The sequence below is a fragment of the Halyomorpha halys genome, unplaced genomic scaffold (genome assembly GCF_000696795.3).
Source record: "Halyomorpha halys isolate HHAL.00 unplaced genomic scaffold, Hhal_1.1 Scaffold30.1, whole genome shotgun sequence".
Taxonomy (NCBI): Eukaryota; Metazoa; Arthropoda; class Insecta; order Hemiptera; family Pentatomidae; genus Halyomorpha; species Halyomorpha halys.
Genome location: NW_027110126.1, coordinates 925,885 through 940,558, shown reverse-complemented (window position 1 = coordinate 940,558; position 14,674 = coordinate 925,885). Strand labels below are relative to the sequence as shown.

General features: G+C 31.1%; 1 protein-coding gene across 2 annotated transcripts; it reads right to left on the bottom strand.

Annotated features, from left to right (window-relative positions):
- Positions 1 to 2,688: 2,688 nt before the first annotated feature.
- LOC106685020 (uncharacterized) lies at positions 2,689 to 11,994 on the bottom strand. 2 transcript variants are annotated; one of them, XM_014427479.3, is made up of 7 exons: positions 11,711 to 11,851; positions 11,499 to 11,634; positions 9,348 to 9,461; positions 7,161 to 7,280; positions 6,148 to 6,254; positions 4,707 to 4,784; positions 2,689 to 3,095 (listed from the first exon to the last, which is right to left on the bottom strand). In XM_014427479.3, coding segments are annotated over exons 1-7 (828 nt in total). In that variant the 5' UTR covers positions 11,712 to 11,851; the 3' UTR covers positions 2,689 to 2,823. The 2 variants fall into 2 exon arrangements, with proteins under 2 accessions (XP_014282965.1, XP_014282971.1); XM_014427485.3 differs by lacking the exon at positions 2,689 to 3,095 and adding an exon at positions 3,823 to 4,016 and having other exon boundaries at positions 11,711 to 11,994.
- Between the last annotated feature and the right edge of the window lie 2,680 nt (positions 11,995 to 14,674).

Below are 14,674 nucleotides of genomic sequence, written 5' to 3'. Positions count from 1 at the left end.
CAGTTTAATTCTGATCCGATCTTCAGTTCAAGAAAGGAGATAACTATTTCATAAAGATTCTTTCTCCTAACCTCGTTCTTATTTATCTACCAGGCTTCTGACCTGATTACACTCTCGTGATGTCATATTTTTTAACAGAAAACAAAAAATTATTTAAACTAGAAAATGAATTAATCTTTAAGGAAGCCCTTTTTGTTATAAATTCAGATAGTCGTAATATACCCTTGCAATCTCAAATTAAATCTTTAATAATAATAATAAAGGCCTACCAAACCCGAAGGTTCGATGCCGATACCAATCGTTCTCTGCATACATCTATCCAGTGACGCCCCTCCAAACCCATATCTACTAAATCAGTCTTAACGTAATCCATCCATCTATGTTTCAGTCTACCCTTCGGACATTTAACCTTAGGTTCACTGTTTATTAACATTTTAGGGATCCGCACGTTACTAAGCCCTACAACCTTACACTCCCATCTTATACGCCGCAATGCTATAACTTAAATTATATATTCCCTTAATTCAGTTTTGTGCCTTGTTGCCTTCTAATTTCTCCTTTTTCGGTCCGAATATTTTACGTAATTTAAGGCGCTGTTCTTTTTTTAAAATAAGAGGCCACCTTTCGCGCCCAGAACAGTGGGAGAATAACAGTATTGTAAATTTTAACTTTTTGAACAGAAGGTATGAGCTAAGCAATTTCAATATTATAAAATAACAAGCATTTCCCGCCTTAAACCTCACTCTTCCTCATCAATTTAGTTGGTTTTTTTCCTTACTGTAGAACCCAAATACTTAAAACCTATCTGTATGTTCAAATTTATTTCCTCCTACATCAATGTCACCAAAATATTGCTCCTTTCTAAAATATTAGCATCAATTCTGAAGAAATCTGGTGCTATGCACAACCACCATTCAACTTCCACTTAGCACCCTACAAACATCCTAAATTTTAGTGTTGATTAATGGACTTCTGTTGAAGTTATTGCTATTTTAGTGGTTTTCAAAAAAAAAAAATCTGAAGACAATTTTTCATTATTTAAGTTGCTATAAAATTCATATTTTAGGGTTTCTTGAGGTGGGAATAATGAATATAATTTGGTCCCTGCTAAGAATACAACAGTTTAACAAAAGATAACGAAGCCATAATGCAATGGGAAGATCTGGCTGTCTCTGCTTATCCTGTTCCACTTAGATGTTTCTATTTTTCTTTTTTTCTCCTTAGTTATTCATAATATACTTTATTATTTTGCATTTATACAATGCTTATTATTACAAACAATAAGAACTGTGTATTTTTTCAAATAAACAAAATTAAAGGTACATTAAAATGAAGATTTTTTTTAAAAAATTTCATTTAAGCACTGTTATACATTCGAATGAGGATATGACCTGGCTGATATTAAAGACCATTTAATTTTACATTTACATGCCGAGTTTAATCAAAATCGTCTGATCTATTTTCAAGAAAATCAAAAAAATCAATTTTATTATCAGTTGATTTTTATCAAAAAAGTAGTCGTCACATCCCTGGCATACACACCCACCATAAATATGAAATTTCAGTTTCGTACAACTTTTTGATTTATTATAATTTATGACAATTTTTGAGCTAGGCTCTTCACATACTCACTTAGACCACCTTGCAAGACTTGGTTATTTTTGGACTCAGGGAACCTCAAAACATATATTTCCATCAAAAACTCAAATTTTAAATTTTTCACGGTCACAGTGCTTTCCTTACTATATGTATAGGGAAGAAGTGGATTATAATTTGGTAAGAAGGGGCACATGTATTACAGGGGTCATCAAAAACTGCTAATATAAATTAATGATTCAGGTCATTTCTAGCAGAAAAAAAAATTTAGAAAATAAAGTATCTTTATTTAATAATCTTAAACTGATGCAATGAACTGCTAGAGTATATACAAAATAATATTTAAAACCTAAACATACATAAATATATTTATATAATATATAATAATAAATATTTAATAAATTCATTAAATATAAAAAGAGATGTTATTTTGGCTTTTCATAATTTATTTTTAATTATTAAATATACATATTGCTTATCATAATAGAATTATAACAAATTGTTTATACTTGGAATTGTATAAAATTCTTATTTTGAACTAAAGAATATAATTTTATTTTTATGTTTCTCAGTAAAATTTTAAGTTTTTAAAGACAACTTAAATCACATTTCAAAATAGCTGGGGATTGGAATTAGTTCTATTGAGTCTGATGCTTAGCAATAAAGTTGTCTCACAGTAACTAACCCGTGTATTCCAGTAAAAAATAAAAAAAAGAATTCCTAATCTGGTTACCTATGTTATAAACCTTTGTGTATACTTTACTATTTTAAAATTAGTAAACAAAATTAAAGCAGTTGGTATATTATTTACCAACAGTTGCAGGTTTGCAACAAACATAAATAGTTCATAACATAAAAAATATTAATAAAATAGTCTAAAAGACATTTTATAAAAATCTATAAAATATAAAATCTTTATACTAAATAAATTTACAAGACATCATGTCACATATTAATGAACTCTGAGAAAAAATAAGAATATATCCATTTTTTCTTAGCAAATTAATAAACAGAAACTACATTCATCATTAAATTTTGTCTTATAAATTGGTTAGTAAAATGATGAAAATTCATTGAACATTTTAAGTTCTTTCTTTTAGTTTTGGAGAATCTAATCAGACTTTAAGTAAAATAGTGTAACAAGTAGAATAGTATAAAATTTCAGTCATTAAAAATATCACATACATAGAACAGTATCAGTTTGAAAAACATAACTGCTACAATTTTTTACAAAGATTCATCGGTGAAACTGTAATTTTCGGTAACCTGCTGGCTGTTACATGAAGGCACCCATCTATTATCACTAGGTTTTTGTCGAGGAAGGTTCAGCTCTCGCAGAGCAGCTTTGGCCCGTTCTTTGACTAATCTACCTTCTTGATCTCCAAGCCTAGGTTTTCGTTTGTATTTTCTTTTTTTGCGCTTACTTGGTGATTCCTCTGCATCAGAGTCAGGCAACGAATGTGAACCACCACTGGAAGGAACATGGCTAGGGCAGCAGCCTATAAAAATTAATGATTAATGATATCATGAGAAAGATTGAGATAAGTCTTAACTTTTTTTCTGAAGTTCATTAGGAATAGAGAATTTCAGGAGTTCTGAGGAATAAGGAACAGAGGGAAGCCAAACAGTTGGAGTAAGTTAGTCTAAGATCTCTCTTAGACCTCAGAAGATGCTATGTTCATAAGAGACAGAAAGTCCTTCTTTTCTTATCTACTGGAAAACATGCACATTTACAGAACAGAAAGGGGAATGGTGGACCTCAAGGTCATAGAATAAAACCATTCACATGAAGGAGGATTATCCTAAAAGAAAACTTAGCAGTTTATATAAAATCCAAAACCTTGACCCATGATTGGATGTCCGTTTCTCACAATAGACAATACTATAATAGCAGAATAGACATTACTAATATTTTATTATATGGTCTCCAAAATATGGAAGATTTAATACAGAGAGGATATAAAATCTGTGGAAAAATATGCCTCTGATTACACAATATCCCAAATGTATGACAGAAGAAAAATTTTATTAATATACAAGTTTATCCAGAAAGAATACAATGCATCCAATAGATGAGTTGATCACTTTAATTAGACTATAAATATCAAAGGTATTATGTTTAACGAATCAACTAAATCTTGTGGATAGTCTTTATGGGACCTCAGGTACTCAACAACTATGAAAATATACATAGTGTGATAATGGGTATCTTGAGGTGTCCCCTGCCTGGTGCTGGAATCTCTTACACTGATAAAGCTGCTCTCCAGGGTATATCAGTTTCATGAGACAAAGCGAATCTTGGTGGAAGGATCTCAATCTCATCCTGCGAGATGACCAGAAATTCAAAGTGAAGAGAAGGTACAGTTAGCCTATCAGGCAATATCCAGGGTCAGTGAGGATCTCAGGAAATGGAAGAATATCTGGAATGAAAAAATAGAGGAATAGAAATCAAAGGATAAGTTAAGGACTTTAGTTCAGATAAGTGAAGGAGATAGTGTAAAAAAAAAGGACAATACAGTCATAATGTATACAAAATAAAAAAAAGCCAAAAGGCAAGGAAAGGGGAGGAATAAAAGCGGAACATTTGATAAAAGTTTTTAACCAAACTTTTTAAAAAATTGCATGGTAAAATTTAATAAATAAGCTTCCCACGTAAATTTTGCTATTCTAAAATCACTATTGTGTTATAATGATTTTAAAACAAAAGCCATTTTTCTATCATCAAATCAATTCACATACAAATTTGCAACTCTCTATCTCAATTTAGAGGGGTCCAAAACCTAAAAATATAGTTCAAATAGGACGAAATATTTAATGAAGATGAAGTTCAATCTCACTTTTACGGTAGTGTTCTGTCTAAAAAAAAATTTGCATACTGAATTATAACTTATTTGGCCCAAATATTTGTATTCCATAGGTTATGCTATGAAAAGGGATATAAAGGCATCATACCCCTCTCTAAAACCCTTCATGGATGCAGGATGCTTTATCTTGCCCCATCCCCCATTGTGTGAAAAAATATGGTAAAATCAAAAGAATATAATCATAATCTCCTTCATAATAAAATCCATGGCTACCATATCTCATGCATAATAAAACAATCATATTACCAGCACACAATGGCCTCATTGTAGTTTCAATTCCATTGTTCCCATTGACTTCGGATCCTGAATTACCTCTCCTCCAATCTAGATTACAATAAATCCATATATATAATAAAAATATAACACCTATTAATAATAAAAGCAGAGGTTTACTTTTTTGAAATTTGATGATTTTTTTTTCTTTTTAAGCATCATGAGTGTGTGGGGTTGATGTCATGATGAAAATGGGTTGAGGGTAGCCTCTTTTTCTGCATTGGAAATGCATTTGAAGAGGGGGCCGAGGAACTTTGATCTTTTTGAAAAGGGGTAATCTGTATTTTGTGTCAGTTTGATGATGCATTTGTTGATTTTTTAATCAAATTTAGTTACTTGTACTCAGTAGAGTTTGAGTCTGTTTGTGTGCGTCTGCCACCTTTGTGTCCTAAATATTGGGTTTGTATAGTACTGAAGGCTGTAAAAAAATTTCATATGAGCCTAATATAAATTCAGTCACAGTCGGTAGTTCAAATGTCGTGTGTATGTGGTCCATCTTTGCTCTTTGAAGTGAAGTATGTCTCACAATACGTGTCAGTGTGACAGTGTCCGCTCTGAAACTGTTAGAGCCTAAAATCATCAATTAGAAATCTGATCTATTTTTTTTTTTATATACCGAGAATGAAAATAAAATTTTTTTTTCCATCACATACAGAGTTTTCAGTCATAACAAGCAATTCCAGTTTTATAGTACAAAAATCAAGAAAATCCTTCTAAGCTCCTGAAGCATTCAACCTATTCATTAATGACTATCAAAAATGTTAATATAGTACTGAACATGTAGGAGAAATGAAAAAATGATAAACACAAGGAGTGAGTGAGAGAGTAGTGGTAGGTTACCCACCCATTGGTATATGTGTTGATTATATATGCTAAACTGCAACTAAGAGCACTCAATCATTTACAGTTATGAAATATAATAAAATATTATTTCAATATTTTGAGCTCAAATCGTTTCAAAACACAGTATAATACTGAGTAACTTGTGACATCAAACTTAAAAATTGGTAGTGAAGTTTATTAAAAAAATAACCCAAAGCAACAAATGGGCATATTTAACATTTAATTTCAGTATTTTGAGCTCAAATTGTTTCAAAATCACGAGATCTCAGTGAGCAATCTGAGCCATCAGATTTAAAAAATGGTTGAGCTGTTTACATAAATATTGTTACTACTAATGAACAGGTTATGTGAAATTGTAGTGATCCTTTGACACATTACACTCCTTTTGGCTTCGTCGTACTCAGGTAATTACAATTACATTGATAACAGAATATAACTATCATAAAATATTTAAATTAAATAAATTTAAAGTCATATAAATATAAATTCTACTCTAACTTATAAGAAAAATAAACCTAATCACAAAATCGAAATTAGATTTATTCCAAAATAAAACACTGATTTGACCTACCATTGTCACATTGTTCAACTAAGCAGAGCTCTGAAGGTGCACTTGATAGTATGAAGGAGCGATGTGCAAGAACCTGGTGCTTATCTCTTGAAGACGGAAGAGAAAACCTACAATAATCCATTTAATGCTATAAAACCAAAAATTAAAAAAGGTAAAATTAGATTATGTATTACTTTGATAGGAACTTTCCTGACAAACCTCAAATACATTGTAGTGTTATTTTACATATATAAAAACTGTGTTTATGTACAGTGCGTACTTGAAGGGATTAAAAGGGTATTAAGCTTTGGACTTTGCCTAAGTAGGCGGAAATATAGTTATCTCGGTGTTTAAGGAGTCTCAGTGTCCTCTATAGATGGAAAAAGATATACTAAAAAAGGTTTTGAATCTGAGTACTTTCTCAAGTAACTGGTTTTGGTTTTTAAAAATGGAGTCAACCCAATAGACGAGAAATTAGATGGAATAGCAAGTTATGTATAGGTGATTATTTAAGGTATGCTGTTTTTAATTTTTTTTAATCGGAATTTTTAAAAGAATAAATTAGTTATAAGTATAAGTAAGCGTTACCTTTTAAAGGCAATTCATTCTCCATCAATATTTCGAGTTTTCCCTGAAATAACAGAAAGCAATAAAGCCTAGTAAATTGAGTGGATAGAGTCTGCAATATGGATTTCTGTTTGTTTTATTCAGGTTAAAATTGGAAAGTTAAAATGATTAAATAATTTTGTTGTGTTATTTTTCTATATAAAATTTTTTTAGTCAGATTTTATTTTATTGTTATTAGAAGAAAAAAACAAAACAAACCTGTTAACACTCTAGTTTTTATGAGCTGAGGAAAACTATAAAATAAACATAACATAATACATAAAATTATTCAATAAGGTATTTGACCTAAAAGATGATTGTAGATTTTGCATAACTTTCTAATACTTGAAAAATTAAAGATTCCATCAGACATGAATTTTTTATAGTCTATTAAAAATAATAAAGAATAAGAATAATTGTATAATTACTTTTGTCCACAAATGGTACAAGAAAAGGGTTTGCATGGTGCGGCTACTTTGAAATCTGTGTCTATTAAACCATCTTTTTGAGCCTGCAGCTTAGAGAACAAATCCGTAGCACCTTCGAACCTAAAAATAATATTAAAACCTTTTGATTGTGATTATGTTTCAAATAAAGGTGAAATAACAAATTTTAAAAAGATAATGTGAATAAAATGTATACCAAAATGTATTTATATCAAAGATAAAGCTATCCTACATTATATTAAGCTACATCCTCATTTTATTAACACTTTTTTTTTTTTATTTGACAAAGATTTTTATAATATAGCAAAAAATAACAGAGAGAATTATTTTGAGAGAGATAGTATATCGGCATTGAACTTCCAGTTGACTAAACTCTATGCTTAATTGAGTTCAACAAGAATTATGACATTAATTCTGTTGACACCAGAAACATGACCTTGATAAAGAGCCTTCAATAAGATCAAAAAGAAACGATTTATAGAAATGATAATTATAAGAAAACCAAGTTACAGGAAGAAATTTCTTAAAGAGGATCAAATAGCCTACTGAAGAAAATAATAATTTCACGGTGTTAAAATAAACAGAATATCATTCTAACATTCTATGTATTCATACAATATTATTGTTTAAATACGGTGCCTTTTTTTAGTTATGTTACAGCACATTAGCTATTTTCAAACTCTTTATTAAACACGCTAACGAAAACTGAAAAAAAATTAATTATTTGTTAGCGTTTTCTTAATGTGTTATAAGAAATTAGAACTATTTTTTGAAATTCACATTCAATAAATTTATAATAACTCTTAACAAAGTTTTTCATTTAAATATACTGATTTTTTATAATTGTTTCGCCTCATTAGACATTTTTAAGGATTTTTCACCATAGCCTCTAAAAGACTTTATTCTGCACACAATTCAAAATATTATAAAAGTTATTATAATGATGGGTTCAAAAAAGTGCTTCTGATTTCTTCATAATATTATATTAGATTCATATAATAAATTTCTGCTTGTTATATATTTCTTTTTATCACTTACCTAATTTTCATCACCTATTTAATCTAGCAATAGATATGTTATTAAAAGTGTGATGAATACCGAAAAGGATTTAACTTTAGGTTGTAAAATATAGGTGCTTGGGTATGCTCATGATCTGGTATTATTGGGTGAGAACAAGAAAACTATAGAACTAGATAAACTTCCGTAAGAAACTAGATCTCAAAATAAATACACATAGAAAAAAAAATATGGTTAGCAGTAGAAACGAGAGCAATTTCAATGAAATAGATATAGGAGGAAACAGATTTGAATGGGTAGATAGGTTCAAGTATTTAGATCCTATGGTAAATAGAAAAAATGACATAGATGAGGAAATAAAAGCGAAATTGAAGGTGGGAAGTGCTTGTTATTTTCCAGTCTTGAAAGTGCTCAGCTCGCGTCTACTTTCCAAAAACTTAAAAGTTAGAATTCACAAAACTATATCCTTCCCACTGTTCTTTATTATTATTATATTTTTTAAAATGAACAACCACAAAAAAGTTATTGTGGAAAAATTTAATGGCAATACTATCCTACAATAAAAATTAGTGTTTACAGAACAATATTTTTTTGGCCCAAGACTTTTCCATAATAATAATAATAATAAAGGCCTAATGAACCCGAAGGTTCGATGGCGATACCACCAAACGCTTTCTGCATACATCCTTCCAGTGATGCCCCTCCAAATGCTTCTCCAATTCCTCTAAATCAGTTTTAACGCAATCCTCCCATCTACGTTTCGGTCTACCCTTCGGACGTTTACCAATTGGTTCAGTGTTTATTAACACCCAAGACTTTTCCATTGAAGTCTTATTTAGCCTAGAATGTTGTCAAATTGTGGATCTAATGCAACAGATCAATCTGCAATTGAAAGATAATGCCAAATTTTTAGAAGCCTATCTTGCACTCCTCCGTGAACCAACACAAAGACTACATTATGTTCCCATCCAACCAAGCCACTCCGTGGAGGAAATCGTTCTGACTTAACATGTCCGGATACTTCATATGAACACCATTGTATTTGTTGTATTTTAAGTCTCAGAAAAAATGTTATAACAGCTCTTAACTAACTCAGATTTTAATATAAAGATAAATAAATGAAAACTAAAGTAATAAAAATGAATTACTCACGTGTTATTTGATTTTTGTTTGGCTGTCAACAGATTCACGACAGCCCGATCCAAAAGGTCACCCAATGCTGATGACATTTTTGATTTAAGCACCTCACCGACAACTGGTTTATCACTAAAAAATATATACAAGTTATAGACAAAAATAAAACAACATATCTTGCGTTAGTAGCATAAAAAGAAAAGCTTAAGTTTATTATTGATTCTTGACCTCAGATATTTGGTATAGTTTAATTTCAAATTAATCAATACGTAGCCTATTTTGCTCTATGATTCTAATGACTTTGCTTATGAAATAAGTAGAAAACATTTATTCTACAATAATGACTTATCCATTTTTCAAATTATACTCCAGAAAACTAGCTCCTGAATCTCTTCCATCAGTAATCGAAAATCTTTCAGATAGTAGCCACTAATTTACCTTAATACTTTGATCAACTACCAAAAGAGTCCTAGATAGCGGGGAAAAGATATTTGGATGTTGTTAACAATAAAATAAATTTATTTTGGCTAATTTTTGTTTAGTAAAACTTTTCCAGTAATCTCATTTCTTTTTTTTACATTAATACAATCAATGTTTTGGGGTATTTCCCAATCTTTAGGACAATACTGATTTATAGAACAACATTATCACTATTTCAATAGCATCTAAAATACTTTTATTAATTAAATATTATTTATTATATATCCCTACAGTAATTATTAAGTTTTTAAAATTTTATCTCCTCCAATATTCTAGTGTTTTCTAAACATTTAATAGTGCTAAGCTACAGAGTGAAGAAATACGACCTGCTAAGGCCTCCAGGGAGTGACGGTCCTATATCACTTTTGAAATATTAGCTAAAAACGGGAAGAGGAGACAATATAGTTTAATCAAGGAATATTTAAAAAACACCTAAAACCGAAAAGTGGCATGAAACTCTCCACTCCAATTCCCCATGTTAGCCTTACTTATCTGACTTTTTAAATAGACAATTACAGCGAGAAGGTTGACCGATGTATGTCATATCAGAATCTCATAAGAGGAGATCAAACACACAAAAAAGGCCATCCTGTCCCACTAAAACCCCCAGGGAGCGACGGTCCTATATCACTTTTAAAATATTTGCTTAAAATGGGAAGAAGAGGAGACTTTAAGATATTTTAATCGAGCAATATTTAAAAAGCGCCTGAAATTAAAAAACGGCATGAATTAATATAGATATTTTGTTTGTTCTAACAGTAATTTTTACATTGTGAAGATCAAGTTCTAGGTAATGGTAATAATAAATAAAATAAAATAATTTAAAAAAAAAGAAAAGATATAATATACAAAACTGTAACAGTAACGTTGACAGAAATATTGATATTTATAAAGATAAAAAATACTCTAAATAAAACATAATTTAATATATAATTAAATTAGAGTTAATATAATAATAAAATGATGAATAGATCTACACAATTTACACAACTCATAAATCGGAGGGATGGTGGGAAAAAATAAAAATAGAAATCATGACAGTGGAATAAGTAGATTTATCTGAATATCACATGAAAACTTTTAGAATAACTGTCCTAAACTCTCATAAACACAATGAGAAAACTGTCAATTATTGTTGTCCAATAGTAACTTGCCACAATAAAGTGTTCTTTACTTAAGAAAATTTAGGTCCAGACCTCAAATTAAAATTCAGTGACTAAAAGGAATCTGTTAGGATTTTGTTTATCTATTGAACGAACATAGGAAGCTGAAGTTGGCAGCTATGACCCAATTAACACAATAATAATAATTTTAAAGATTATAATCCATAACAGAACCTGGCCTTAACACATGCACTAGTCATGTTGGAGTTGTGCTCCAGAACTAAAAGAAAAAACTACTAGTTAGTAGCTGTTTATAATGTAATATACTTATACCAAGATTGGATACATACTCAAGACCAATACAATTTTAATATCCACATATTATGTAAAAAACAGGTAACCATTTTCACCTAATGATGCCCTTTAATACTTAAAGTATCAAATAGATTTAACTTGAATAAAACATAGCACCCTTCAATAACAACAAATTTCATTTTTATTAAAGAGTTATTATTGAAAACCCAACACATTAGTACATCCGTTAGGACATTAATAGCAAATTGATAAACAAAAAAATAAACCTTACTTAGATTCTTCAGATAAGCTAAAGCACTTTTTAACATCCTCTGCAGGAAGAGAATGTTCTTGTTCAAGATGAATAGCCATTCTGTCAGAAGGAAGAACCTGCTGACAACTGAAGCAGAGGAGTCTTTTTGAGCTCACTGATAACAAATAAAAACTTTTTAGTTTGAGGGCTCACTGATACCCAAACAAATAATTTTTGGATCGAAAACTCACTGAGATTTTAATAAACAAGATCAGGTAGGTTTATGATGTTTGAAGTTATTAGCTCTAGGTTTATCTTCTTTTAATATTTAAGTACATAGTTTCTGGTTATATGATGACCTCAACATTAGCAAGGAATGTATGTTCAAAACTATTAAGCAAATTAAATGATATAATTAAGATGAATTTTCACAAATAACAATAAAATAAAGGTAAAATGTGTTGCTGCATTGGGGCACCAGCTCACTCTCACTTAGGAGTTAATGAAATTAAATCAACCCGGTAGTAATCTATGGCCCTAAAATTATCAACGAAAGATGACAGGGACTTAACGTTCCAAGAAGTAAGTACTTTGACGCAACTATGGCCATAGAGCACAACATGGAGACAAAGGAATGTAGCTGATTTAGAGCTAGGAGCTATGAGGAATGGTTCCAGTTATGATAAAATGACATGAGCGACTATAGAGCACAAATCCCTAACGTGAAGTTGATAAGAAATATAGTTCATTAGGTAACTAATTATCAATTTCTTCACGTTTGGCACGCAAATATTGTATTGCATTGTTTAAAAAAAACTGTTTGTTGAAAAGGTTTGATAAATATCAAAGCTCCATTAAGTTTATTATTTATAATTTTATTTGAATACAGCATATGAAAGTAACGAGCAAAGTGTAAATTTAGCCCTTAAATACAATTCCTAGTCATTCTTTAAAATGCGTAAATCCAGTCGACAAGGTATGAAATAAAGCTTAGTTAACAATTTAATTAAACCTTATATAGAATTCATTACCTCGTATATGTCATATAGGCGATACAGGAAAGTAAGATATACTTGCCTGTCTCCAGTTTCAACAACTAGGGTGTAAGGGATCAATGTTCTTACCATATTCAACAAGATATCTGACATATTCGAAAACCGCTGTGCCCTTTGAAGAGCTGTGAGATCCAATAGTCCGGGATAACTAAGTAGTATAGTGTAGTTTTCAATCGCGAACGGGTGATAGTGAAGTACACCCTTTTGGAACCGTCATCCACTCCCCGTTCCATTCTTCTGATTTGTTCTCCTGTAGGATCTTCTTCCTTATGCCAGGGTTTTTACCAATCCTTTCTCGCAGGTCAGTAGGCTTTCCCTCTGCTGAGAACTGCACCGCCTCGCGAGATATTCTTTACCCTCTGGTGACAGAAAATTGAATCGAGTATGTTGTCGAATACTGCTTTATCTACAGCAATTTTATCCGGTCCCATGCCCCTGGGTTTGGAATATATTGGGAGACCTCATATTTTTTTTATGTGATGTGTTGAAAAAGGGTGGGATAATACATATATCCCCTGAATTCATAAATAAGGCTCTCTATTGGCAACTTAGGATAGATTTTTTTTGTAGGAGTACTGGAATTATAGAGTTAGATATGGTGGATATTAGAAACACTCGTCACCTAGCCTAAGTTAACTGTTACATTACGGTGAGTGAGTGAAGAACAAAAATAAATTCATTAATGGAATGTCTCTCGATTTCAAGGTTTATAGGGTGTGAATAAGCTCCTCTCGAGACGAAGCTTAACCCGGTATTAATCCAAACAATAGCTTGCGTCTGGGTTCATCTCTCACATGTCAATTTTATGTATTTCACGATTGAACTAAGATAAAATAACATATATGTAATAATATAACATACAATATATAATTAGTAAAAGTACATAATTATTACTTTTAAGTAAAAGAATAATAATAGTTTTATGTAACTATTTTTGAAAAATTAGAACATAATTTTGACATTACAATACTTTTATTTACAATTTTATAAGATGATGAAACAGTTCATAGACTAATTTTCATATCAACACAACCAGAAAGCTAAAGAAACTAAAGAACTTCTGAAGAAGATTCTGATAATGAATGGCAGACTTGGTACGTAAATATAGTAAGTTGACAGTGGATATGTTTAGTGCAAGTACCCAAACTCACTGGATTTTTTTTATAATGCCTTTTACTTAGTGAAACATGTTTTTTTTTCTCACGAGGCTCAGCCAAAGTATATATATATGTACATAAGTTACTCGGTTATTCTTGTGATAAGAGAAATTCTCACATCTAAGGCGCGGCGTTTATCAAAAGGTATGTATATCATTATGTAATTAATGAAGGTAAAAAGAAATCGCACCCCACAAAACACTAATGGAGGGTTTGAAAGAAAGATATAAAGAGATCCAGGAGTTGCAATGAAAGGGAACGTTTAGACATCCCGTATTCTCCAAAATTCATAACTCACCCCGGTATTAGAACAATATGAAAAATTATTACACAGCGCTTCTTTGGCCTTTTATGAATAAAAGATATTACCTAATGGACTAAATGCTGCATGCGTCGTTAAAAATCGAAAATAAGTAAACATACAGTCACACTACTTGAAAAAGTCGAACCTACATAATGGTTTTAACTAACCATATCGATTTGATAGCCACTCTACCTCCTTCAAATGATTGTGCATATTTCCTGACTATGATTTCGCCATACGCGATGGACAGGATTACCACTACAAGACATCACAGCAGAAAGCACTGTTTCTACAATTTATTTCCAATGGCTCGGTGAGCCAATAACTGTCACTATTGATCAAGGAAGCCATTTAGAATCAAACCTGCTCTATCAGCTTTCAGGATATCTTTGCATCCTTCGGAACAGAACGACAGCATACCACCTCCAATCAAATGGCTGAATAGAAAGATGGTACAGAACCCTCAAATCACGTATGGACATGGCGAATTGGACACAAATCTGCCAACGGTACTACAAGGTTACTCTCCGACCTTCGTGATAAAATCACTTCAAGAGCCTAGGCCTTGAAGCCTTATTTATGCCTGATGGGATGATACGACCACGAAGCAAACTTTGAGAAATAAATAAAAACATTTATGGACCTCTATCGTGCATTGGAAGAACTAAAAAGGGACTCTCCAGACTGCGACCACCTCAG